This window comes from Megalopta genalis, chromosome 5, assembly GCF_051020955.1.
Source record: "Megalopta genalis isolate 19385.01 chromosome 5, iyMegGena1_principal, whole genome shotgun sequence".
Classification (NCBI taxonomy): domain Eukaryota; kingdom Metazoa; phylum Arthropoda; class Insecta; order Hymenoptera; family Halictidae; genus Megalopta; species Megalopta genalis.
In genome coordinates, this window is record NC_135017.1 from 31,092,297 (window position 1) to 31,118,980 (window position 26,684).

At 36.3% G+C, this 26,684-nt stretch overlaps 1 protein-coding gene and 1 long non-coding RNA gene across 2 annotated transcripts in view; both read left to right on the top strand.

Annotated features, from left to right (window-relative positions):
* The window catches only part of Col4a1 (Collagen type IV alpha 1), a 69,736-nt gene extending 47,116 nt beyond the window's left edge, over positions 1–22,620 (top strand). Inside the window, exons 6-27 of the mRNA XM_033475493.2 lie at positions 393–527; positions 608–715; positions 1,740–1,961; positions 4,767–4,955; positions 5,028–5,144; positions 5,230–5,394; positions 5,618–5,920; positions 6,016–6,399; positions 8,168–8,374; positions 8,450–8,618; positions 8,696–8,823; positions 8,954–9,392; positions 9,477–9,826; positions 9,949–10,215; positions 10,289–10,460; positions 10,541–10,786; positions 10,889–11,254; positions 12,341–12,556; positions 14,285–14,656; positions 16,847–17,018; positions 20,053–20,167; positions 21,601–22,620. Coding sequence (XP_033331384.2) covers positions 393–527; positions 608–715; positions 1,740–1,961; positions 4,767–4,955; positions 5,028–5,144; positions 5,230–5,394; positions 5,618–5,920; positions 6,016–6,399; positions 8,168–8,374; positions 8,450–8,618; positions 8,696–8,823; positions 8,954–9,392; positions 9,477–9,826; positions 9,949–10,215; positions 10,289–10,460; positions 10,541–10,786; positions 10,889–11,254; positions 12,341–12,556; positions 14,285–14,656; positions 16,847–17,018; positions 20,053–20,167; positions 21,601–21,852 — 5,094 coding nt within the window. The 3' untranslated portion in view covers positions 21,853–22,620. The remainder of the gene's footprint in view (positions 1–392; positions 528–607; positions 716–1,739; positions 1,962–4,766; positions 4,956–5,027; positions 5,145–5,229; positions 5,395–5,617; positions 5,921–6,015; positions 6,400–8,167; positions 8,375–8,449; positions 8,619–8,695; positions 8,824–8,953; positions 9,393–9,476; positions 9,827–9,948; positions 10,216–10,288; positions 10,461–10,540; positions 10,787–10,888; positions 11,255–12,340; positions 12,557–14,284; positions 14,657–16,846; positions 17,019–20,052; positions 20,168–21,600) is intronic.
* A 2,670-nt stretch (positions 22,621–25,290) lies between these two features.
* LOC117223259 (uncharacterized) lies at positions 25,291–26,341 on the top strand. Its single transcript, XR_004490891.2, has 2 exons — positions 25,291–26,010; positions 26,093–26,341. It is a non-coding gene; the product is annotated as an uncharacterized LOC117223259 (long non-coding RNA).
* Positions 26,342–26,684: the final 343 nt, after the last annotated feature.

Genomic DNA, 26,684 nt, shown 5'->3' on the forward strand with positions numbered 1-26,684 from the left:
TGAAGTTTAGATCCTAATAATAGTTTAATAGTTTTTAAAAATAATAATAGTTTACTAATACTAATAATAGTTTTTAAAAATATGCTAACCTTTACTTTGAAGTTTAGATACTAATAATAGAATGTAAAATTCGATTGCGATTTAAAGAAATGTGTGTGTGGACAATATCCACATTTAGTGGGTAACATTCTAAATTCTCATTACGAGACTGACACGACATGATCGGGCAAGAGGTAAACTGTCAGTAGCTAGGTAGTCAAGCAACAATGTTTATACTCACGGTCTAAATGAACCTGGTTAATAACGTGGTTAATAGCACATGTTTCCTTATAGAATTAATGAAATAGACATCGTGATATAAAATAATAATCCAACATGATTGATGTGCACAGGGTCCACCAGGTATAATGGGGCCACAAGGTCCCAAAGGTCAGAGAGGATTTCCTGGAACAGAAGGTCTCCTAGGTCCAAAAGGGGAAAAAGGTGATCCTGGACCTCAGGGATCACGTGGGTTGAAGGGTGACAGAGTACGTATCATTGTGCCGTCGGAAAGGAACGTATGGAAATTGCTATTCGTAGTTGTTCTAATTCTATTGTTTCCCCGTAGGGAAAAATGGGTATACCTGGATTTCCTGGCATAAACGGTGTTCCTGGAGTTCAAGGTCCGCCAGGAGCTCCTGGTTTTCCCGGACGTGATGGATGCAATGGAACTGACGTACGTAAATTAACGATAACTAATGCTTCATGTAATCGTGTAATATAGAATTTGAAAAAAACACCGCATCCGGATAACGTACCAGTGATAGGAAAATATTTCTTCTTATTCATATATGTATATCTTGTGATCTGATAATACTTTTCGGGGAACAAGTACGACGAAACGAAGAACCAACGGATTTATATCTTACATTAAATTCTTGCACTATAAAGCTGTTTCATAAAATATACACTCGCCGCAGAAAGTAGGTTAACATCTTTTCGAACGAAGTAACGTCTTTAAAATTGAACTACGTGTTTTGAATTTTTATAAAATATTAGACTGACTAGTTTACTAAAAAAACACAATGAATAAAAAAGTTTTATAAAAATTTGCGATTGGTTAGAATTATAATAACATTAAAAGAGGATTTTTTCTCAATTTCTTTTTATCTCTGACCACCGTGACAATTTAAATAACGCGTTTTCGTCAAAATCGGTCATCGTTAATAACTATAGGAAATCTGGAGTGTTTTATATCTCAATGGCTGTAGCTCAGAACAAAATTAATCGATTTCGACGAAATTTTCAGCATGTATAAGATACCAAGATCTAGAGAACGCAGTGCTTAAATTTTCATTAAAGGCTCCGATGAAGAAATTGAGAAAACATCATTTTTGACCTTTTTTATAATTCCAGCTAATTGTAATTGTTGCAAAATTCTTTTCACTCGTTGCTTAGTAAACTAGTGACTAACATCTCAAAATGTTCAAGTCACGTGGTCCAATTTTTAAAAAGTTATTTCCGATAAAAACAGTATCAACATACTTTCCGCGGCGATTGTGCTTACGTTAGAACTTATCCGAGTATATTTTACAATTAGGTGGGCTATTTCATCAACGTAAATAACATTATTCAGTAAACGTGCGTTTGTTCAAAGGGGATTTGCAATTTCTGTTATTTAGGTGTCCTATTAAAGGTACCTCAAAATAACAATTTAGATCTCTATGTATCAGTATTTATATAAGTTGTTTTATTTACAGGGTGAACCCGGTCATGCCGGTGTTCACGGAGAACAAGGTCCCCGTGGTTTTAAAGGTCCTCCTGGCCTTAAAGGAGAGAAAGGACAATCGGCATTTGCAGGGTCGTTTCCTGTTGGTCAAAAAGGTGAACCGGGTATCGATGGTGTGAGAGGTCCTCCTGGACCACCAGGACCGCAAGGAGACCGTGGGTTCACTGGGCCAAAGGGTGATCGTGGCCCTTACGTAAGTATCGTCATTCTCACACAGCATTTCCGAAAATAATACAATGAAAATGCAAGAAATCGAACGAGTCGTGCAACATAATACAAGAATACAAATGGCTCTACAATAACGTAATCCTAGTACTGTGTTTATAAAATTTGCACTAATGGTGTTTGGGTTACATAGACCGACTTGTATAAAAATGTAATGTTCATGGCAGCCTACGCACAGCCATTTTTCTAAAAACAAACGACAGATTATAGAGTAAATATGCTTCATACCACTTGTTTCTTATCATTAGACTGCAAATTTTTATACAAATAAAAAATATTCTTATTAAAAATTAATACCGGCAAATAATTACCACATTATATTGCTTTAAGATTATTTATTGGAATGAACAAACAACGAAATGTTGCAATTACAGTCATTTTCATTCTTTTTGTACAAGAATATTGAGATTGACTGGCATATCGTTGTTAAAATGTTGTGACGTGATAAAGACTAACTGCTATTATAATAGACACTGCTCCTTAGATCTTTTCTCTCAAGAAACAAAGTTTATAACGTCCATGAAGTATAATAAGTAGATTGCGGATTTTTATAAAAAAAAAAATTATCTGCATTAATTAAAAAATACAAGATATACGTACGAATTTATTTATTTTCTTAATCATTTTATTAATTTGCAAGTAATGCAATAACACCATTGGATTCTTCAAAAGTTTTTATTGTTCTACATTTGATCCATTCGCTTTTGTTATAAATGCAGTAGTAAGAAGACTGATAATAAGTAGACTACGGATTTCGTGCAGTTTCGGCAAAAATAACCAAATTAAAAATAGTCTAAAGACATGAGAAGGATTTGAGAATAATTTTAAATTACGTACAACTTATTAAAATTATTGAAAGAGGGAAGACATTTTTGTCCGGTTTACGTTTCTCATAATCAAGTTAGACTTATATATATATACAGGGTGTCCCACAATTATTTTAACAGCCGAAAATGAGGGGTAGCTGAGGTCATTTGAAGTAACTTTTTCCTTTGCGAAAATGCAATCCGCGGCTTCGTTTGCGAGTTATTAACGAAAAACACTGGCCAATGAGAGGTGACGGTGCGAGAGAGAGAGAGAGTCCGTGAGAGAGTCCGCAGCACGAGGCTTTGACAGATGGTCGGGACGGACCCGAGCCGCATTCGAAGTATTGAACAAATCACGAAGCGAGAACTTCCGGATTTTTTTTTACTACGTAACAGTGATATTTTTAAGAAAAACGCAGTTCACTTTTACTTTAGAACGTCTGAAGAATATTTACTAATTTTTCGGACCCGAAATAATAAGTAATTTAACCGTGACGGCCGTTTTAATTTTCTAGTGTGCATGACACCTCGTGTGTAACATGTGAAATTTTTAAGCAAGGTGTACAGTGAAGATTAACAAAGTACGTAAATGATATTTTAATTTAAATAATTCCGTGTCCGAAAGGACGTAAGGGATATGTTTGTTAGAGAAATATGAAGAATATTATCAATAAGAAACTCACCCATTTAGTTGTAAATCCACTTCATGCACGGAAATGTGTGCAGGAGGATAGTGCATTGACCTCGTACAATGTATGATGAACTGCACAGCTGATCTGTATCCGACGGCGACGAACAGAAGGATATCTCCAGGCAGGCAATTTCAACGTTTACTTTCACTGCATTATCACTAAACACTGATCACTTATCAATAATATTTATGGACCAACTTTCCTGGGTTAATATGTATGGCCCTGAAAAGAGCCGATTGTTTTATGCGAGGCGTTCGAAATTCATATCGTTAAGAACACATACCGCGTTGACGAGATGAACTGCGGAAGACTAGCACGATGGTTGACAATGTTCGCGTTCGATGGGAAACAGTTGAAATTCACTCGTAGGAAAACGAAACACTGTTGGCCATCGTGCCAGTCTTCTGCAGTTCATCTCGACAACGCGGTACATACGTGTCGTTAACAGTGAGAACTTCGAACGCGTCGCATAAAAAAATCGGCTCTTTTCAGAGCTATACATATTAACCCAGGAAAGTTCGTCCATAAATATTATTGATAAGTGATCAGTGTTTAGTGATAGTGCAGTGAAAGTAAACGTTGAAATTGCCTGCCCGAAGACATCCTTCTGTTCGTTGCCGTCGGATACATGAAGTGGATTTTACAACTGAATGGGTGAGTTTCTTATTGATAATATTCTTCATATTTCTCTAACACGATTATTATTTATTAAATTAGCTTTGCGAATCATTCGTTGAACTGTGTTCGGACACGGAATTATTTAAATAAAATATCATTTACGTAAAATATCATTTACGTACTTTGTTAATTTTCACTGTACACCTTGCTTAAAAATTTCATTTGTTACACAAGAGGTGTCATGCACACTAGAAAATTAAAACGGCCGTCACGGTTAAATTACTTATTATTTCGGGTCCGAAAAATTAGTAAATATTCTTCAGACATTCTAAAGTAAAAGTGAACTGCGTTTTTCTTAAAAATATCACTGTTACGTAGTAAAAAAAAAATCCGGGAAGTTCTCGCTTCGTGATTTGTTCAATACTTCGAACGCGGCTCGAGTCCGTCCCGACCATCTGTCGAAGCCTCGTGTTGCGGGCTCTCGAACTTCGCAAAGGAAAACGAAGCCGCGGATTGCATTTTCGCAAAGGAAAAAGTTACTTCAAATGACCTCAGCTACCCCTCATTTTCGGCTGTTAAAATAATTGTGGGACACCCTGTATATATATATATATATTTATAGAAATAGAAATATTGTTTAATTGTATTGTTATATAGGGACAATCTGGACCACTAGGTCCTAAAGGAGAGAAAGGAAACATGGGATTACGATTCGAGGGTGCGAAAGGTGATAAAGGTCAGAAGGGTGAACAAGGACCTCAAGGTACACCTGCTCCCGAATTACCTTTCGTGGGGGTGACAGAAATCACAGGACCTCCGGGTGAGCCTGGAGAAAAAGGAGATAAGGTATTTAAACAATCGAATGTAGCATAGTATGTTTTTCCATGATGGAATTCATTTACTTATTCTACAATATAGGGCGACATGGGATATGATGGAGTAAAAGGTGAACCAGGTTTACGTGGCGATCATGGTCTAACTGGCAGTTCTGGTGGAAAAGGAGAGAAAGGTTTGCCAGGTGCCCCGGGTATACGAGTAAGTTTAACAAAATTGATTACACTTACAAATCATTTGGAAATGCCATATCATGTACATAACAATGAACTGTTGTTCTAACTAGGGCAGAGATGGTTTCTCTGGGCCTCCAGGTCCACCTGGTCGCAAAGGTGATCGAGGTTACGATGGTTTAGATGGATTGCCCGGACATCCCGGTAAGAAAGGAGAGTCAGGACGTGAAGGCTCCATGGGTGTTCCAGGATTGCGAGGACCTCCTGGCCCACCAGGAGTAAGTATTATTTACAAATGTCTTTAACACGCTCCTGCTACAACCTTCTGATAAGTCTCGTGTCCATTGAAATTTGTTTAAAAATATATTTTCTGAGGACTGTTTCACGTTATTTTATTAGTTCGGAACGAATTTTAATTCCACGATCTGAATAGTTGATTCCTTAATGTTATTCTTCCAACTTTTAAATAATAAAGTGAGTTTAATTCTCTTTAATTATTAGGGCGGGAAAGGCACACCAGGTCCGCCAGGGCCGAAAGGGCCCCAAGGGTTCCCAGGTCCAACTGGGCCACGAGGTACTGATGGATATCCAGGAGATCCAGGACCGAGAGGGCCAGTGGGTTCAGCAGGAGGCCCCGGTTCACAAGGCATTCCTGGTCCTGAAGGTTTGCCAGGAGATAAGGGAGCGAAAGGGGAACCCGGTATCACAGGATTTCCAGGACCAACCGGACTTCGGGGTTTTGATGGTCCACAAGGTCCTCCAGGATCACGAGGTTTACCCGGAGAAAAAGGATTATCGATAGCGGTACGTATAAAATTTGATAAACTAATAAAATATATTTTTGTTAAGTTACACAGGCTTCTAATATCGAATCTTACTATTGTCTATTCTTCATGAAGGGTCCGAAAGGAATGGACGGCGCACCTGGTTTAAATGGAGAAAAAGGACAGAAGGGCGAACGTGGTTACGTTGGACCAAGAGGATTCCCAGGAGATTCCTTAGATGGAATTCCAGGATTGCCGGGTGAATCTGGTTTACCGGGAGAACCAGGAAATTCTGGAAGAGATGGTATTCCGGGTGCTCCAGGATCTACTGGTGAAAAAGGAGAACTAGGAGGGCGCTGTATAGATTGTCTGCCTGGCTTGCGAGGACCTAAAGGAGATCGCGGTTTAGACGGTAGCCCTGGAATTACTGGGCCTCGAGGACCACCTGGAGAACGAGGTTTTCCTGGAGAACCTGGTGCCGATGGATTACCAGGATCCATTGGTCCACCAGGACAACCGGTATGGTGGTCTACATTTTCAACACACTAACTTAGAAAGTCAGTGCTCGCGATACTAACCTTTTAGAATGCTGATCACAATTGAACATCATCGAATAGAAATTTTACTGAAATATGTAACATAAATACACATTACTACGTCATTGCATGTTTACAAGAATGATTTATTGTATTACTGAAATATAATCGCGTCGTTATTTAAATTGGCGCTTGCGCTTTTGAGGAAATTTAAGCTGAGAAACAAAAACATTTATTTCATCGTCAGGACAATAATAGAGACGATGCATAATGAATAAACATAACAAAAGTAAAAAATAATGAATTTTTATATTTCACCATAATAGGGTGAATATTTCTATGAGATACAGCATAAAAAATAATAAATTTCAAATGAATTAATAATTTCCATAATGGAAATGAAGTTAACGATGAATATTTCTATGAGATACAACATAAAAAATAATAAATTTCACAAGAATTAATAAGAGGTTTGATAACCTTTGGGGCTTTTTAATATCCTCTAGTAAGCGACGGAACATACTGTTCGTTAATTCTTCAAAAATAATTGCCATAATTTCATTCCATTTGCTTTTTATGGCTGTAATAAAGTCCGATTTTGTATATCATTGATTTCGCTTTAGTGCATTCCATAGATGGTTTATAGGATTTCATAAGAAAATCTTTTAACTATTTTTGCTGTGTGTTTCGAATCATTATCATGTTGAAACACGCAGGACCTGTCGACTCTAAATTTTTCAATTGACTAAAATAAATTTTCATTTAATAATTCAATATATTTAGCACAGCAGTGTCAGTCTTCCATCAATAATTAACTAAATTACCTACTTGGGTGTCATTAAAACAAACCAATATCATTATATGTATTCCCACCATCGTGTTGTCAAGTGGGTATTACTAATGTCTGTTTGAAAGCGTCGCCTTTTCTTCTCCATACATATTTTTTCCTTTTATTTGAATTCAATTCGAATTTCGATTCATCGCTCCAAATTGTCGGTTTTTTAAAAAGAAATCAGGTTATTGTAATGTCCTTTAATAAAATTTAGACATTTTAGTGCATTCACTTTTGGAATGTATGGTCTTTTTCTCGATATCCGTCCATAAATATCGCTTTCATGAATGTGAGATTTGATTTGCATGATCGACAAAAATTTCCTTCGATTTATTGTGCAGTAATGAACGGATTTTTTTTTATTTCTTTAGTGATTAACCGATCTTCACAACCAGTCGTTTTCCTTTTTCTACCCGATCTCACTGAGTTTTCAGGTTTACATGTCTTTTGTAATTTTCGGCATATCGTTTCCTAACATCTTCTTTAAATATTCCAAACTCATTGCAAACTTTTTCCTTCTATTCTTCTTTTGTAAATGTGTACCCTGTCGGATACTTATAGCACTCTAGTTTTCGGACTACTACAAATAAGAGGTACAAATCATTAGTCTATTAATAAAATTTTAAAAAATAATTGAAAGACGTTAATATATTTTATCCCTAAAATAAAAGTTTTATTGCGTCAACTTACCTCTCGTCAGGTCAATATTTGACAACAAATTTTTAAATGTACTTTTCAGGCAACTATGTCATTACCCACTCTTGGTGAAAACAAAAAAAACAAGAGTTTGTATAGTTATGCAAGAACGCCAACAAAGTAGAAAAATGCAACACATCGTTGAAATTTGCGGTCATCAATATAAAATCAGTTTAGCCGTCAACAGATTAGCACAATTTAAACGTGGTTCCTGTTTTATTAGGGAAATGACGGTATTCCCGGCGCACCAGGACCTCAAGGAGAATCTGGCACACCAGCAACAATATCGTGGGACATGATAAAGTTAGAAAAGGGTGATAAAGGCGTACGGGGTGAACCAGGCCGAATGGGACCGCAGGGTCCACAAGGTCCGATCGGAGAGAAAGGTGCGATTGGATTGGAAGGATTCCCGGGACTTAAGGGTGCCGCTGTAAGTGATGACAATTTCATCTTAGCGACCACTTTACAGATCCTAGGTGCATAACTCTGTTTCGATTACTTTCAGGGTGATCGCGGTTTTCCTGGACAAGAAGGTGTCCCTGGCAGGCCAGGTGTTCCAGGTCGTAAAGGAGAAAGTGGTCTGAGTATAAAAGGAGAACCCGGAGAACCTGGTTGGCCTGGTCAGCGTGGTGACAAAGGTGAACCTGGTTTTGACGGGGACAGAGGCGAACCCGGTAGGTAGTAATTCATTTATTTTTCGCAATACTTTCGCCATGTACCAAAAATATATCGTAATTTTTGTTTTCAATAGGTGACTGTCCACCGTTTAACATTACGGAGGGTTTAAAAGGTAACAGAGGATTTCCAGGAGAAAAAGGAGCACCTGGATTACCTGGGAGAGAAGGATTCAAGGGTGATAAAGGCTTACAAGGTTTTGCGGTTAGTAGATAATTTATTGTTATGCGGCGCTACGAAACTACCTATCTTCTAAGCATTGACTTCTGTGTTTTGTGAAGTAAGTTCTACTAAACATAACGTAAAGAGTAATTATAAATTTTAATGAAATTAGGGGCCTGCTGGACCGCCAGGTGCAATTGGTGGGCCCGGGCCAGTTGGAGCACGAGGATTGCCTGGTCCTCGTGGAGAAAAGGGTAACATAGGACCGATGGGCTTTCCTGGTGAACCTGGTCGCGAAGGACCAAGAGGATTCCCAGGTGCTCCAGCTCCGAAAGGAGAGAAGGGTGAATCTGGAATATCAATGAAAGGCGCTCGCGGTTTGACCGGACCATCTGGCGAAAAAGGAGAGAAAGGTCTTCCAGGTCCACCAGGAAAAGATGGTCCTGTTGGTTTCCCAGGTTTACCAGGATTTGCTGGAGAAAAGGGTGACCTTGGAATTCCGGGAATAAGTGGTTTACCTGGTGCGCCAGGAGAAAAAGGAGACACAGGTCCAATTGGTCCTCCAGGTCCTCCTGGTGTAGCAGGAACTCCTGGCATTGATGGCAATAAAGGTACATGCATCTGTTCCTGTAATTAAACAAAAGATTATACTTGTATGTTAATCAAGAAACTCATATAAAATTTCTTGTCTACAGGTGAACCAGGATTGACAGGAGAACCGGGTAGACCAGGTCTACCAGGTTTTCCAGGCACGAAAGGGGACCGAGGTGAACCAGGTATTGACGGGCAGAAGGGATATCCTGGACGACGGGGTCTACCTGGTTCGCCTGGTCGAGCTGGAATAGCAGGTTTAATCGGCATGAAGGGTGAGCGTGGAGAGAAAGGTTCACCAGGTTTCCCTGGATTGCGTGGCTTAGATGGAAAACCAGGTCGCACGGGACAACCTGGAAACAAAGGAGATGCAGGTCCTACCGGGAATCCTGGTGCGCCAGGCCCCGTTGGATTCGACGGACCTAAAGGTGATCTAGGTCCAGTGGGATTCCCAGTACGTATTTCGTGTTATTATTACTTACTTCAAACAAGCATATTTTTATGTGCCAAGGCTTTGTTGTATTCTGCACATTCGTTATTTATTAGATGATTGGATAGTGAATTTGTCTTTACTAGGGCCGTAAAGGAGAACCTGGACTGGTGTCAGAAAAAGGACAAAAAGGTGAACCGGGAATGCCAGGAATTCGTGGACCTCCAGGAGCTCCAGGAAGGGATGGTATAGATGGTATCAAGGGAGAAGCTGGAATACCTGGTCTTGGACGTGATGGCGCGCCTGGTCCGAAAGGTGATGCTGGCGTACCAGGTCGTGATGGTTTACCTGGACTGACGGGTGAGAAAGGAGACACCGGTGTTAGAGGATATCCCGGCGTGAAAGGAGATCAAGTATGTTCGATGAATTAAAGTTATACGTTTTCGGAAATACACTGTCTTCACTTGACTTTACTCTCTATAACAGGGACCGTATGGCCCGCCAGGTGAACCAGGAACGCCCGGCATCGATGGATTACCCGGTGAACCAGGTGATATCGGTTTGCCTGGTCCCCGTGGTTTCCCAGGATTAGACGGTGAAATGGGAGCTACCGGTCAACCGGGTCTCAACGGCGTAAAAGGAGATCGCGGTCTTTCAGGTAATAATAGGAAATTGAACAATATCACTACACCGATGACACCAAAAATTAGTTCCCTGACAAAACGTTTCCACATTAAGGTCCTACTGGATTCCCTGGATCGCCTGGTATTATCGGAGAGAAAGGTGATCGTGGACCACCTGGGCCAACAATTCAAGTTAAAGGTGAAAAAGGTGAACCCGGTATTCCTGGTCGACAAGGTTTCCACGGAGAGAAGGGTGATCAAGGATTGGAAGGTTTGGCTGGATACGACGGTGAGAAAGGAGACAGAGGCCCACCAGGTCCAATCGGAAATCCTGGAATACCAGGAGCTATGGGTGTAAAAGGTATAGATGCTTTAGTGTTTTACTATACGCAATGTTGTTAACATAACCAAACTTATCGAATAACAATTACGTTATTTATACGTATTTGATGAATTATTTTAGGGGATGAGGGACTGGTTGGACCATCAGGTCTCCCTGGAGTAACTATTAAGGGTGAGAAAGGTTTACCAGGACTACCTGGAAAGCATGGACGAGAAGGAATACCCGGGATACCTGGACAAAAGGGAGAGCAGGGCTTGCCTGGTCTACCAGGTCATAAAGGAAATCAGGGCCCCTACGGGCCTCCTGGCCCGATTGGTGAAAAGGGTGACACGGGTCCTGACGGGATACCTGGTTCACCAGGTAAAGACGGTTTACCAGGTCCCGAAGGAATAATGGGCCCGCCAGGTTTTGAAGGTAAAAAAGGAGATAATGGATTACCAGGATTAAGTGGTCTACCCGGACAGAAAGGAGAACCAGGACCCCGAGGTAATTATTGAAAAATTGATTTCATTTTATTATTAAAAACAGATTTTGTTTTAACTGTTAAAAAATCAATGTAATTTTTAAATTAATGTTGAAATCTGGAGGACCATATTGGATAGAGAATTAAATATGTTATTATTCTGATTAACCAAGTTAGATTAACCTGATTTGACAAGTCGCAGAGATATTTCAAAGAACACTTTTCTTATTATGAATCCATAAAATCGAAAAACCCTATTGCATATAACAGCAAGTAATACACATTTTCTTAATGAGATAGTAGTGTTTAACATTGAATAACGCTTTATATACTTTTTCCAACTTTTTATTTTATTTTAGACCACATTAATATCAGAGTCATTAGAAACCATATCTTATTTATTAAAAGTACCTATAAGAGATAGATTTCCTGACGTTGAACATCGTTTTTTCTTATGTGTCTTATGCCCTTTTCACGTGCAATGACGATTGCAGAAGTGAATTTCTGCCAGCACAAGATTTTTTTTTCTCTCAAATTTTGATTCGATTGCAAGCCATCCTTCTGAAATTTTTTAAATTAACAACATCACTTTCTAATATCCAAAGCACTAATGACACTCATTGCATTAATGTCATTATTGTACTTTCGAAGCTCGCAAACCACCATATGTAAAACGTAGACCGTATCCGCAACTAGGGCTTTCAATTTATAACGATACACCGAATTTGTTCCAAACATCCGTAATAAACCGACTAAATGTCAATTTTTAGTTGGAACATAAGTTATGTGGTAGTAAATCACGTACTCGAACAATATAACAATGTTTAATCAATCTAAAAGGAAACTACTTTTAGGTAGCCCTAGAAAAATATGTAATATTTACAATAGTTTAGGAATATAGAAAGGAGTGTTCATAAATATTTTTAAAGATTAATTAAGTACTTTTAATAGAGATAAAATTTTCCAATTATGGCATAGATTTCCTAGACATTTTGTAGATGACGGAATATTAATTTGCAAATCTCACGCTTATACAAGATTACTAAAGCAAATAAATAAAGCAAATGCATTGATCGATTTGTGAAAGCTAATTTTCAATTAATTTGTAGGGCCAAGTGGATTGGACGGATTACCCGGAGAAAAAGGTGAAAGAGGTTGGGACGGTGTAAATGGTTCTCCTGGAGCTCCTGGATCGAAGGGTGATAGAGGTTACGCTGGTCAGACTGGAATGGTGGGTGTTCCTGGTTTTACTGGTGTCAAGGGCGACAAAGGTGATGATTGTATTGAACCACCGATGGGACCAAAAGGTGACCGTGGACATCCTGGTACGTATAATTGTATTTTTTGGAAAATTTTAGAAAAATTGTTTGCAATTTCACAATTCATCTTATTAGAAAGCGACTACCATAATTCCCAGTTCTTATCTTTTGTGAATTCGCGCTTTTATGTTCCATACTTTAAACAATGTACCATGAAAATATCGTTATATTCCTCACGGTCAAAATATCATTCATTAAAAATAAGTAACATATACCGAAATTTATGTCCGCATTCTATTGTATTATTCCTATGTTAGTTAGTTATAGTCATTTTGAATTCCTCACTTCTTCTTTATGATAAAAAAGATATTTAAACGTTACCATTGCCTGTTTACAGAAGTCAAACAATATAATAAACAAAGAATTTTTCTCAAGATTATGTTTTCTGAGATTGTATGGTCATTGATGTCTTGAGTTCTTGAGTGCAAGATACATTCAATAACCTGTAATACCATAACTCTCGCTTGACCTTCAGCTTTCTTTCGAAATCTCGACAAACATGATCCCGGATCAAAATTTGTCTAATTATTTTGAAAACAGACCTTTCACAGATTTCAATGGCCTTGAAATACATATAGTTGTAGACATTGTCCTCGCTAAATTCTTTAGACACGTTTTTCACAAAACAATTTATTCACATTATTCGCTCAATTGAAGTAGCCTAATGTAAAGATTTATATATATATATATATATATTCGTTGAGGTCAATTATCTTGAAAATTTAGAAAACTGATTCATGATGTCTTTAAAAAAAGTAGCAAAAATCGGGTTCTTCACTTTCGAAATTTCTTGAACTAATTTCGATGGAATTTTCAGCTTACGTGCAAGTTAATGATATCTACAAAACCTATTGTTTAAATTTTCGTTATATGCCCAGGTAACAAAATTGAGAAAATATTACTTTTTCTAAACATATTAATACAAGAGAAAATTTGTTTACCGATTGTCCAGTAAACTAGTCAGATTTTGTAACGTTCTTTTAATTTTTTGTAATTGCTTTAGTCATTCTTGAAATGACTTTACGACACATATTTACATGGAATATGTCAATAAAAATAAAGCAGTCTAGCAGGTCTAGCAGAATGAGCATGAAGAATAGAATAATAAATTTCAGAACATTATTTCTAACATCTTAAGTGCAAGTCTCTCAAAGGGTTGTTTGCCAATATTATCCTTGAAAAATAAATTATATTTTTTAACCTTTAACAAATTATATAAAAATTTTAAACGTACACCGAATGGCGGTAATTTTCTGTTCATTTTTCCACTTTTATTTCATATAAATATCTTAAGTAATAACTAGACTGCGGATTGTATGCGTTTATAGCAAAAATTGATAAATCAAATGTGAAAGAACGAAAATACTTAATGACTTTCAAACAACAGTTATATTATAATTAACTTACTGAATTTATTAAGAGAAGAAACAGATGTATCTCTTAATTAATTTTTATTTTTGCGTAAAAATCCGCACTCTAATAACTGAAAAATAGAAAGGTAACGTTTAGGTTTTTCAACCCCATATTGCCCTTAAACGAAGGAGTAGAGAATTGAAAATTTACAGAATCGTATTGTAAGCAACAAAAATTATGTAACACGCAAAACAAATGGGAGATAGCGTGGTTGCCGATTTATCATGCTCATCCTGCTAGACTCTTTAAATTGTTGAAAAGTGAAGAAAAATGTTGAAGTTCGGCAAAAACTTTTTGTTTAAACGTTATCGTGTTTTACAGGACCTCCAGGTCAAATAGGACAACCAGGGGAGAAAGGTTTGCCGGGACCAGCAGGATTCCCGGGATTGGACGGACTGAAAGGTATGGAAGGGATCGCAGGATCTGCAGGACCACCCGGTCTCCCTGGTTTGCCTGGACGTATTGGCGTACCAGGAGCACCAGGTTTGCAAGGTCCTCCGGGAGTTCTGGGTGCTGCAGGAGAGCCCGGACTACCATGCGAAGCATCACCTGATTACCTGACTGGTTTCCTGTTGGTCAAACACAGTCAAAGCCAGTCGGTACCTGTTTGTGAGCGCGGACATATCAAACTCTGGGAAGGATACAGTTTATTGTATACAGATGGCGATGAAAGAGCTCATTCGCAAGATTTAGGCAAGTTTTTTTAAAAGAAATTTACTAAGATCAGTAACTGTAATATAGCATTTATTAGATTGCGAATCTTTATGCGTTTGTGGCATGCATAAATTTTTCAAATGCAAGAAAACATATAAGTTAACAAGGACTAATAGCCGTTTTAATTTATTTTAAACATTTTTTAATTTATTTTCATAATATACATCTTTTAGTTAAAAAAGGAAACTTTTCTTCAACTCGAATTTTTGTAAAATGATGTATGAATATTAGAGTGTGCATAAAGATCCGCAGACGAGCAATTATGGTGACGTTGAAAAATGAAATCTCGAATTTTATACAGTGGCGGGCAAAAGTGCATACACGCACCATATGTCTCATGAAAAAAAAAATGAAGATCATACTATCAATTCTTACATGACGTAATAGTTTATTCTCATTTATGTTTACAATACAGGGTGTCCGATAAGTTACTCAAAACCGGGAAATGAGAGGTTCCTGAGGTTATTTGAAGTAACTTTTTCCTTAGCGCAAATGCAATCCGCAGCTTTATTTTCGAGTTATTAACGAAAAACGCTGACCAATGAGAGACGAGCTCGACTGGCGCGAGGGGCCGAGCCAACGAGCGGACGAAACCCAGTTCAGCTCATTGGCTCGATCGCCTCGCGTCAGTTGATCTCGCCTCTCAATGGTCAGTGTTTTTCGTTAATAGCTCGTAAATGAAACTGTGGACTGCATTTGCGTTAAGAAAAAGGTTGCTTCAAATGATCTCAGGAATATTTGGCTAAAATAAGACTTTAAAGTAACATTTAGAATTGCGCACTTTAACATTGTTATCAAACTGTAGTTTTAAATTCATATTATGTACATTTTCCCTCACTATTTGAGCCGTTTATTTTGAAAGTGACATAAGTCACTTTTTCAAAAAAAATCGAGTTAATGGTAACACTAATTACAATTGAACGATATCTTTTCATTTAAAGAAAAAAAAAAGTGACTTATGCCACTTTCAAAATAAACGGCTCATTTTTTAATGTCTCTAGTCTGCGTGGCATAGTGACAATTAAATTTTGTAGTATTTCTGGTTCGATGTAATACCATTGCTACTCCGCTCTATCCAATAGATCTTTACACGATAGACCACAAGTTCTCTATTGGGTTCATATTCGAGTTTTGTGATGGTCACTTCATCACATTTCTTCTACATTATATCCAATAGAGCTAACAACTCACAGTAAATTGGATCGTAGAACGTTTAAATAATATTCCTTCCGCATGATGCCTTCGATCCTAACTAACGGACCAACACCCTTATATGTAAAACAACTCCAGCATATCATAGATCCTCCGCAGATCGTCACCGTCATTGGCTTTATATCCGCAATTTATTTAATATTTTTATACGAAAGAACTCTTTTACATATTTTTCTTACGATTTTAAAACAATTCTATTTAAAGATAGGCGAATGATCAATTTTCAACCATGGTTTCCGTCGCATTTCATTTCAATTTGTCGCAGCGAAAAACCTTTATTATACAATGAAATAATATTGAATCACTTCTCCTCTCTTCGCTAAGCGGTTTTATATCGTTACTCGACTAAATCAACTTATAATGACTCCAATTAATATTCGGACAACTCTTAAAACGCAATAACTTTTTCATAACTGAACTAAACGACTTGAATTTTTGTTTAGATGATAGAGGAAAAGTTATAGGCTAAGATAAAAAAAGTTAAAAAAACGAGAGCTTTTTGGTTCCTTTTGTCATTCTAAGCAATAGTAAAATTTAAAAAAAGAAGTTATGGTCTACTAGACCATAGACTGTTCCCTCTGTCAACTGAGAAAAATTCAAATCGTTTAGTTCAATTCTTAAAAAGTTATTCCGTTTTAAAAAGTATCCGAATATAAAACAAAGTCACTGTATAAATTGAGAAATATTTGTACAAACGTGTTCTACTTACATACCACTAAACATTGTGTTATGTAGCTATCCTTGAAAAATATTTCAGAGGCTATAAATATAATTAACTGCTGCATAGTGTCGATTATATTCATCTTGCATACGATCACGATTAATTAGCATGATCCTCGTTTCCATGAGACATGTAGTGTGTGCATGTGTATACACTTTTGCTCGTTACTGTAAGTACGAGAATCCGTTTCCGTTAGTAATAAGAACTTGCGTAATAAATTATCACAAAAAAAACAGGTTCCGCCGGATCCTGTGTAAGAAAGTTCTCAACAATGCCCTTCCTATTCTGCGATGTCAACAACGTCTGCCACTACGCCAGCCGGAACGATCGTTCTTACTGGCTGTCGACCAATAGTCCAATTCCCATGTCGCCTTTAGAGGAAACAGCAATAGAAGAATATATCTCCAGGTATGTTGAGCGTTTCCTTTGGGGAGAAAAGAAACAAAGAAGTTTCGAATAGCTTCCGACATTTCCTTTCGACGGAAGAACATTCTACTGTATAACGTACCGATGTCGTATCATTTAATGATTTCAATTTTACATTGATTTCACATTTTCTTCCACATAGCTACATTTTCGCGATTCAGGAAAAAGAAATAATCTTTGAAAATAATACTAAATTAATATTTTATAAGATTTCTTTTGACCGATTTGGTAAAAATGGTACGACATGGACTGTGGATTTCATTTATTTTTGACAAACAAGACTAGGTCATAAGCAAAACCCTAATTGATATTAGAAGAATTTGAAAATATTTTTCTATTGCATGGGCAATAGGGTGGCCCTTAGCTATAGAGGTCAAAAATGGTTTTTAAGTTTTTTCTTCGCTTACCCCTCTAAATTGTGCTACATGATGAAAAAATAATGTGTACAAAATTTCGGGGCGATTGGACAACGGGAACGCGTGCTGCATCGAAGTCTAAGTTTTGAAATTTTTATTATTTACGTTAATTTCAATATAAATTTTAGAGACAATACTAAATATGTTTTCATGAAAATATAACGTCGTACATGTACATAATATCATCTAAACTTAATTTCTAATTATATGTTGTAATAAAATTAATTGAAACATATAAAATGTTACATATTGGTCAGTATACGGCTTTTATTAAGGTTGTATTTGCTGATATCTGGATAACGTCGCCATTAATTTTCTGATACCTGTAAAATGAATAGTTTATTATCTTGACTACTTTTAAGTTCCTTATTATTTCTAACACGCTTTTATATGTTCGCATCACTTCCCAAATGGAAAGGTCTTTCTGTAAAAAAAATGGAATTTGTTGGAAATCTAGAACAGGAATTGTGATTTTGTGATAAGATGGAATTTTCTATGCCAATATTAATATAATTTTTTATATCTTTTAAAATAATCCATTTACTTGAATTTCCGTGTGTTCAAAATTCAAATTTTGAATCATACGCCTCTTCATATCGGAAGACAATTCTATATTAAAAAAAAGCTAATGTTGCACATTCTCGAATTGAATACCATAAATGTCCACTAAATTTATGTATTGTTATTTCATTTATGCTTTTGTCAACTTCTTTATACTTGTAAAGCTGTTGCAAAAGTTACAGATCTTGGTTTGGAGCAATTGAAGCAACTGATTAAACTACGCTTTAATATACAGGGTGTTCCATAATTATGTTAACACCCGAAAGGGGTGACTCCTGAGGTCATTTGAAGTAATTTTTTACTTAGCGAAAATGCAATCCGCGGCTTTGTTTACGAATTATTAACGAAAAACACTAACCAATGAGAGGCGATCGCAACTGTCACAAGGCGGCCGAGCCAACGGGTGGTCGAAGGCCAGTTTCTCTGATTGGCTCGGCCGCCTAGCGCTGGGCGAGCTCGCCTCTCATTGGTCAGTGTTTTTCATTAATAACTCGTAAACAAAGCCGTCAATTGCATTTTCACTAAGGGAAAAGTTACTTCAAATGACCTCAGAAATCACCCCTTTCGGGTGTTAAGATAATTATGGGACACTCTGTATGTGTATATATTACCTATAAATAAGCACATATTCTTAACTTTTAAAATTTCGTCAATACTTGATAAAAGTTATTCTCGAAATAAATATATTTTTAGCTCCAGGGATATGGAAGGAATTTCCTTTTGTTAATGTTCCACCAAGAATTGATCGTATGTAAACAGAAATCCAGTATCAATTTCACAAATTAATCCAATATTAATGCAATATTAACTTTATCAAACCTAAGCATCCTCTACACACGGTCGATAATTAGACTTATTAACTGTTGGCCAAGGTGTTTGAAACTTTTTGAATAATGGTATTTCAAGTGCTGACAAATCTTGCTCGCATATTTGGTCTAAAATCACGCAGCCTCCTTAAAGCCGTCCCATGTTTGTAGATGTTATGTCACAACTGATAATCTCTGATCAGATTCTTTACTAGTTAATCGTGGTAGCAGTCTTCTTGGAATGGTTCACGTAATTGTCTTCTTTTTCCGTTTGCAATTGGCAGCGGTAGCGTCGAATTAAAGACCGATTAACTACTAAATCATCTAAATTATGTCCTAATGCTTCAGCAACAGCAAGCATTGTCTACTTGTTGGGTCCCTCTTGATCTTTTTGCTTCTTCAACAAAATCTGGGTCGTCTATAATATGATCTCCTTTTGAACCCCGGTCTACGAAATACACACCTTGAACTTTCAGCAAGAACAAAACCAGCAACGCTGGCTGTTAATAAAAATGATCGGATACGATTTCCTTTATAATAGTAAAATGTCTTTTCCGGTGGGAAGAAGGGGAGGGGTACCTGCTAAGGTTCTTAAAATAATGCGTTCATACCTCATGCAGTCGACAAAGGTAACGGTATGGTCCAGGCGCTACGGTACATAAGAAGCTTAACGATAGGTAAAATATTTAAAAAATGTGAAGTATATTATAGGAAGCAATACACTGACGCTCTTAATATACATTTAAGAAATTGTATTTTTATTTACAAAAGTAGTCCCATATTTTTAATATAAAGAAATACAAGTATATACAAAATTGACATAAAATAGCTATAATATTTGAAACTTTGACGCTAATGCGGCGCGGGTTCCCGCTGTACAATCACTCTGAAATTTTGTCCATATAATTTTGTCACCAAGTAGCACTTGGTTTAAAATATTTGAAAATTATAACTTAAAGGGGCAAGATTGAAACAATCGCAAGTTGAAAATTAAGGCCCACCCGATTATACAAATTATTAAAATTGTTAAAATAAACTTAGAATATACTTAACAATAGCATAATTGAGATGAGCATAATATGGGAGTAAGTTGTTACATCGAAATGTATTATATTATTGTAATTATTGTATTATTATTAATTATTATATATTATTATATTATTGTAATGTATTGTATTATATTATTATAAATGTATTATAATTATATCGAAATGTTCTTTTTTTTCTTTACAGATGTGTAGTATGCGAAGTTCCTGCGAATGTGCTAGCCGTACACAGCCAGTCATTAAACATTCCAGATTGTCCGAATGGATGGACCGGCCTTTGGATCGGATACAGTTTTGTCATGGTATGTCCAATATACTGTCAGAAAGTGGTACTGGTGAATGCATGGAATCTGTTCGGATGACACCAAATTGATACCAAATAGGCAATATGGTAGTGGTGCCAATTTCTGTTGCCTGTTGGCAGACTTCAAGAGATTTTGTTACTAAAAATAACTTCAGCAATTTAATTTCTTAAGAACTTAAAGGTTTTCAAAATTTCTTTCGTCGATGTAAATTTTCCCATGAAACAAATATTAAATTGTTGAATATTAGGACAAAGAAAAAAAGTTCTGGAGCCAATGATCTAGGAGTTACTATGTGCCAATGATCTATAAAGATCAGTTACTGTGTCCTCTCTCTCTAGATACTGAGCCTTAATATCTGTGCACAATACAAATTTAATATCTCAGTCAGCCAAGTTTGCTTCTGACATAACATCGTACGGTCATATTCATGTCAAATTCAGAACAAATTGCTTACTGGGATTTAACGTACTTTAATCAATTTGATATTCTATAAAAGAAATATAATATCAAAATAAATTATTTAAAAGTTCACATTTAGTAACATTGCGTTAATAAAATTTTTATATTTAAATTTCTTCTCTTTAAAAATATGACAGAGATTATTTGAAATTTGAGGTTATGTAAGCCTATCCTGTGGTAGGCGACACAATTACTAACGTATCGAGCGAAAAATAGGTTCAGTTACTGTGTACAGTAAATAAACTATTGAAATTGAAAAAAAAAAAAATTCGAATAAATTTCTGTTTTATTTTTCCGCGGTTTTATACATTTTACCAATACAATTAACTTTTTGTGATATTTTACAGTAGAATGATTCAGTTTTCATAAGTTTTTCATAAGCTTTACAAAAAATTTCGCGAATTCAGAATCAAAACATTGAAATAATTTCTTGTGGTATTTTAAGAAATTCCGTCTTTTACATCTTCAATGTTAACAAATAAATAATTAATTGAATTCAAATAAAAAAATTTAATATGCTCTATTCGACAAATATGAAGATCATTATTCTTGAAAATAAACTAAAGCTACAGCAAGTGGCTACCTCACAGTAATTGGCTCCACTACTCTAATTATGATTATAATTACTTGTCTAATAAGTTCGACTCCAAACCTTTAATCGTTCGTTACACAAGTAATCCTTATTGTAATTATATCGTGTTTTGTGTTATTTTAGTCAGCGATGCGGGACTAATATGACGATAAAAGCTTTATATAAAATAATACGAAATTAGAAATGTTGCCATCTTTGCTGCGCATGCATTAGTGTGACTCGATCGTGATTTAATGTTTACTGAACGTCTCGGCCCTCAGTCCCTCTTCCTTTTTCGATCGCTACCCTTCTCTACGAATCGATGTAAATTTAACCGTATACAGCTGTAAAATCTTCCGCTGTGCACGGTGTGATCGGAAACTTCTTATTGATGTTCCAGCATACTGGTGCCGGTTCTCAAGGCGGTGGACAATCATTGTCCAGCACTGGATCTTGTTTAGAGGACTTCCGTGCGACACCTTTCATCGAGTGTAACGGCGCTAAAGGACACTGCCATTACTATGCGAACGAGTTCAGCTTTTGGATGGCCACTATCGAAGGTCAATTCCAAAGGCCAGAGAAACAAACATTGAAGGCAGGAAACCTCAGATCGCGAATAAGTCGTTGCCAAGTGTGTATAAAGGACACGTAGACCCATGTACGCGCGTTTATTCTTGCTCTCTTTTTCTCCTATTCACATTTTTCCTCTTTATTTTGTGTTCTTTTTTTTTACTCGAGAGAAATTACTACTGCCGATAACTAGATCATCGAAAAAATGAAAGAAATCGAACCAAGAAGAACAAATCGAAGTCTCGCGATGGAACGAAGGAACAATCGTTCGCCGGTTGCTTTCCGAAGAATTCGCGCCGGTGACGTCTGAATAAAGAGAACGGCGTAGCTTCTTCCTTCGTTTCTTCCAATTCTCCTTGCATATATATCTCGCTTTCCTTATCTTCTAATACTTTCTCTTTCTACTCTCTATCAATGTCCGGTTCGGAATAATTTTTACTCATAATCTTCTGTCTTCCTTTGCCTTCATTTCTCCACGATTTTCTCATCTCTCGCCAAACGCCACTTCTCTCGTCTTACTGCCTGCCTTCGAATTCCCCGCGAGCGTACCCTCATACCCTTGTAAGTTTTTTGTTTTTCTATAACTATTCAAACAAGTGCCTAGCGTACTATTTTCTAGCATGTAAAATAATATATATATATATTATATATATATATTTATATCTCGTTAATGTCATATGAAAATTAAGTTTATCGTACTATCATTGGACACTGCCCATATACAATATGGCATACTTTACACATTGTATATTAATATAAACGAACTTAGCCTGATAATCGTGTGAAACCAAATATTTAAGTGAATAGGTATTTTGCTACGTAGCTAATAAAATTCTATTTTCAAACTTTACCTATTTTATTTATTTCGCCCAGTCGTTCCCTCTTTTATTCCTTTTCAACCTTACAACCATACGAGATAGACACTAATGACGCGACACACGCTGGTCCGGAAGTCGGTAATTTTTAGCCAAAAGTCAATTCTTCGACATTCATATTCCAAGATATTTGTTTTTCCTCTGAACCAACAACCCATTGAAGCCTTGACATATAAAGTATTCAGTTTGTCGGACAACTGTATGATGAAATATAGCGTTACAAGGATAAATTTATTAAATTGATAGCAAAAACAATTATTTTAATTATTTGTAATTAAATATAAAAATCCAAGTTTGGGCTACATTTTCATGTATATGAGCACCTATATTATATTGGGTTGGCAACTAAGTAATTGCCGATTTGTTCAATGAAATAAAAAATTTTTTTTTACGTGGATCTTTTGCCATCTCTCTGACAACTTGAAAATTCCACGCTCGTAGAAAGACTGATCCTCTTCGGCCAAAAACTGAGTTAAGTGAGATTTTACAGCGTCATCATCATTAAAAGTTTTACCACGAAGGGAGTTGTCCAGGGATCGAAATAAGTGGCAATCCGATGGCGCGAGATCAGGGCTATATGGTGGGTGTAACATCAATTCCCAACCAATATCCATCAATTTTTGCCGAGTGGACAAAGACGTGTGCGGCCTAGCATTGTCCTGGTGGAAAATGACACCTTTACGATTGACCAATTCTGGTCGCTTTTCCTTGACCGCTGCATTCAATTTGTCCAGTTGCTAACATTCACGAATAATAAAAAATAACATAATAATAATAATAATAATAATTTTATAATATAACATTTACGGATATCATAAAAATGGGAGTGAGAGACATTTATAACTGAAATCGGCAATTACTTAGTTGCCAACCCAATAGTTATTTCATTGTGGTATAAGCATCTTATGAGGTACATACAAATGGTTTAAGGTTTGCAACACTTAGAACTTTAACAAGGTTTTTACCAAAACGATTCAAAGTGATTGATATTGAATTTATTTCATACAAAAGCTTACACAATTCTAAATAAGAACACGAAAATTTGAAGTGGGACCTCCTGCGACCTTCAATTTTTCTTGTGTTTTCATGAGTAGACGATCAAGTTATTTCAGTGTTCCGCATGCATGTCGCGACAGGAAAATGTTTGAAAAGACGTTTACAGAACTTAGTGCGTTACCGATAGTAAATAGATTAGATAACAGATCACGAAATGAAAACATCATCTATTCAGTCCCATTTCTTCAGGTGGTTGTATATGTGTTGAACAACATGCATACTTCTCGATAATTTTTCGTTTAGGTGATAGAGGAACTAGTCTATTAGACGATGACTCAAATTTAATTTTGTTATTACTTGTGATGACACAGAGGAATAAAAAATTCATTTTTTAACTTTTTCATCTCTACTTACAACGCAAATTAAAAAAATGCCTTTTGTAGATCTTAGTAGATTATATGCCTGCTGTAAATTTGATCGAAATCGGTTAACCCAGAGTCGAGTTACAGGCGTTGAAAGATTTAAAAAATAGCAGATTTCTTACTGTTTTTGGTCAAAATCGTGACAAAACTGCGATATTTGCCATCTTTAATTTGTTGTAACTCATAACAACGTCAACCGATTTCGATAAAATTTTCAGCATGTGTATACGTTACCAAGATCAACGAAAGAAATTTTTTATATTTTTGTTATAGACACGGATACAATAGTTAAAAAAGTTAAAAGAGTTCTTCTTTTTTCTGTCAATCCAAGTAATAGGAAAATTAAAAAAGAAGTTTATCAGTCGTTCTACAGTAAACTAGTTCCTCCCATTTTTTAAAATGTTATTGCGTTTGAAAAGGTGTTTCTTAACTTTTGTTCGTAAGGGCAAGTGACATATAAATACGCGATAATTTAGAGAATCGTCTCCCGTTTTCTTTCCAAACGTAAGCAAGCAGTACCTCTTTACGACATGTAAGTACAGTTTAAATGAATCAGTTCTTGGTGCGTTTACCCTATACACACTTGGTCATTTCATTTGTAACCTTCCATACACGATACAACTGCAATTGTCATCGAGATAGCAAAAGCGTTCACGCAAGAATTTATCTGCCGATCCGGCGCACCTAAGGCACTATTAAACCTTTCCATTCGAATGGCTACTCTGAGACACTACTCAAAATTATTATTATTATATTATATATGTTATTTATTATATATTAATATATTATATTATATATATGTATATCTTGTCATCAGTCTCTCTCATATCAGTCTAAAGAACTAGATAAGATATAATAATTTTATAATGATTAATTAATTATTTATTATATTATTATAATATATTATTTATTATTAATTAATTATTAATTAATATATATAGTATATTATATTATATATTTCTTATTATATTATTATTATATAAAATTATTGTATCTTATCTAGTTCTTTCTATTTAAGAGACTGTTTTATAAGTCACGAGACTCAATTTTGTATGCATAAAATGCGCCAAGTCATATAAAATGGGAATACTGCTGGTTGGGTAAAACTATTTTGGATTTAGACTTAAAATGGCTTCGAGTGCTAAGGATTAATAGAACAAGGGACACATTTATCGAGTTCTTTAATGCATTCTGACCACAGAGTGATTGAATCACATGTTGATTGAGTACTTCGAACAATGTATGAAACGAAGGGACTGCAATGAACGGCTCTCGGTCGTCACATTTTCTTATAATTCTAGCGTTCTTCTCGCCCGAGACGAAGGCACCTTAGTGTTTCCATCTCCCCTCTTACTAACTTCCCCACTCGTACAGCTATCGGTCGCTATTGATCGCCATCGATCTTCGCCCACGTCTTCGGCCAATAGCAACCGCTAGCTGCGGGCGTGAGGCAGCTGGTAAGAAGGGGAATGTAAATATAAAGGTGCCGTCTTGTCGCGACCGCAGGAATTAGTCTTCAGCGTGCAAAATGCCAATTCCTCATGGAAACCTCAACAAAGGAGATCTCTATAGTCCAATGGATGGAGCAGTTCCAATTGACCATCCGCATCAAAAGCTAGTGCGATTATAATGCATTATCGCTATGTCCCGGAAGTGTATATTTGTAACCGCAGGACACCGCTTGTGCGAAGACTGTTTACCTCCAGCTGGACGAAGAGGACCAGAGCCTCTACCAAGAAGGAGGTTGGCACTCGCTTGGATCGCATCAAGTTCGCTTCAAGGCTACACATTGCCACTACGGCAACGTACACATCGCTTATGCACGATCAGTATGGCGATGCCACGAACGCGTCGAAGAACATTTCGAGGTGACTTCTGAGGACTGGACAAGAATAGACGCAAACGTGCTCGTCGACTTTATAACGAGATTGTAGAACCCCATCACAGGTAATCCTATCAGGGTAAATCCCCCACAGCGATCCAAGTCTTACCTTGGCAAGTAAGATTTACAACGATGGTTGCTGTGCAGGAACAACCTGCAACGATCCATTCGCCACATGGACGTACATTGTCGTGTAAGCAGCGATCTTTCCAGCGGAAAAATCTACCTCCAATCCGGACAGTTCTGCCCACTGCAGAAAGGAACCTGTTTGCAGATAGTGCTCTACGAAGGAACAGCCGCGAAGATACAACGGGTAACGAAAGTAATCGAACACTATTATAACTTCTTTGACTTTCTACGCCATATATTTAAATAAATATACATTGAAGGAAGAAATACTTTTATCGATTTAATGTAAATCGTTATCTACATAATTAAAAAATATATTAAGAATCATCGAATTTTCACGCAACATAAGCATTTTAAAAGTTATAAAAATTAAATTTTTTATTAATTTTTATTACTAATTTTATTACTATTTTTATTTAGTTTCAAGAAGTTTGACATTTTAAAAATCGTTCATTATTTATAATCGATGTTGTTTTATGTTTCTATTTTATACGATTTTATGATTTGTTTATAGTATGTATGTTTTTTGTTGCAACTCGTACGACCGAATTCACTTCATAGGAATAGGCAGTCGTGTATAAGGCACGTGTAAATATAGTTTGTTATCTTA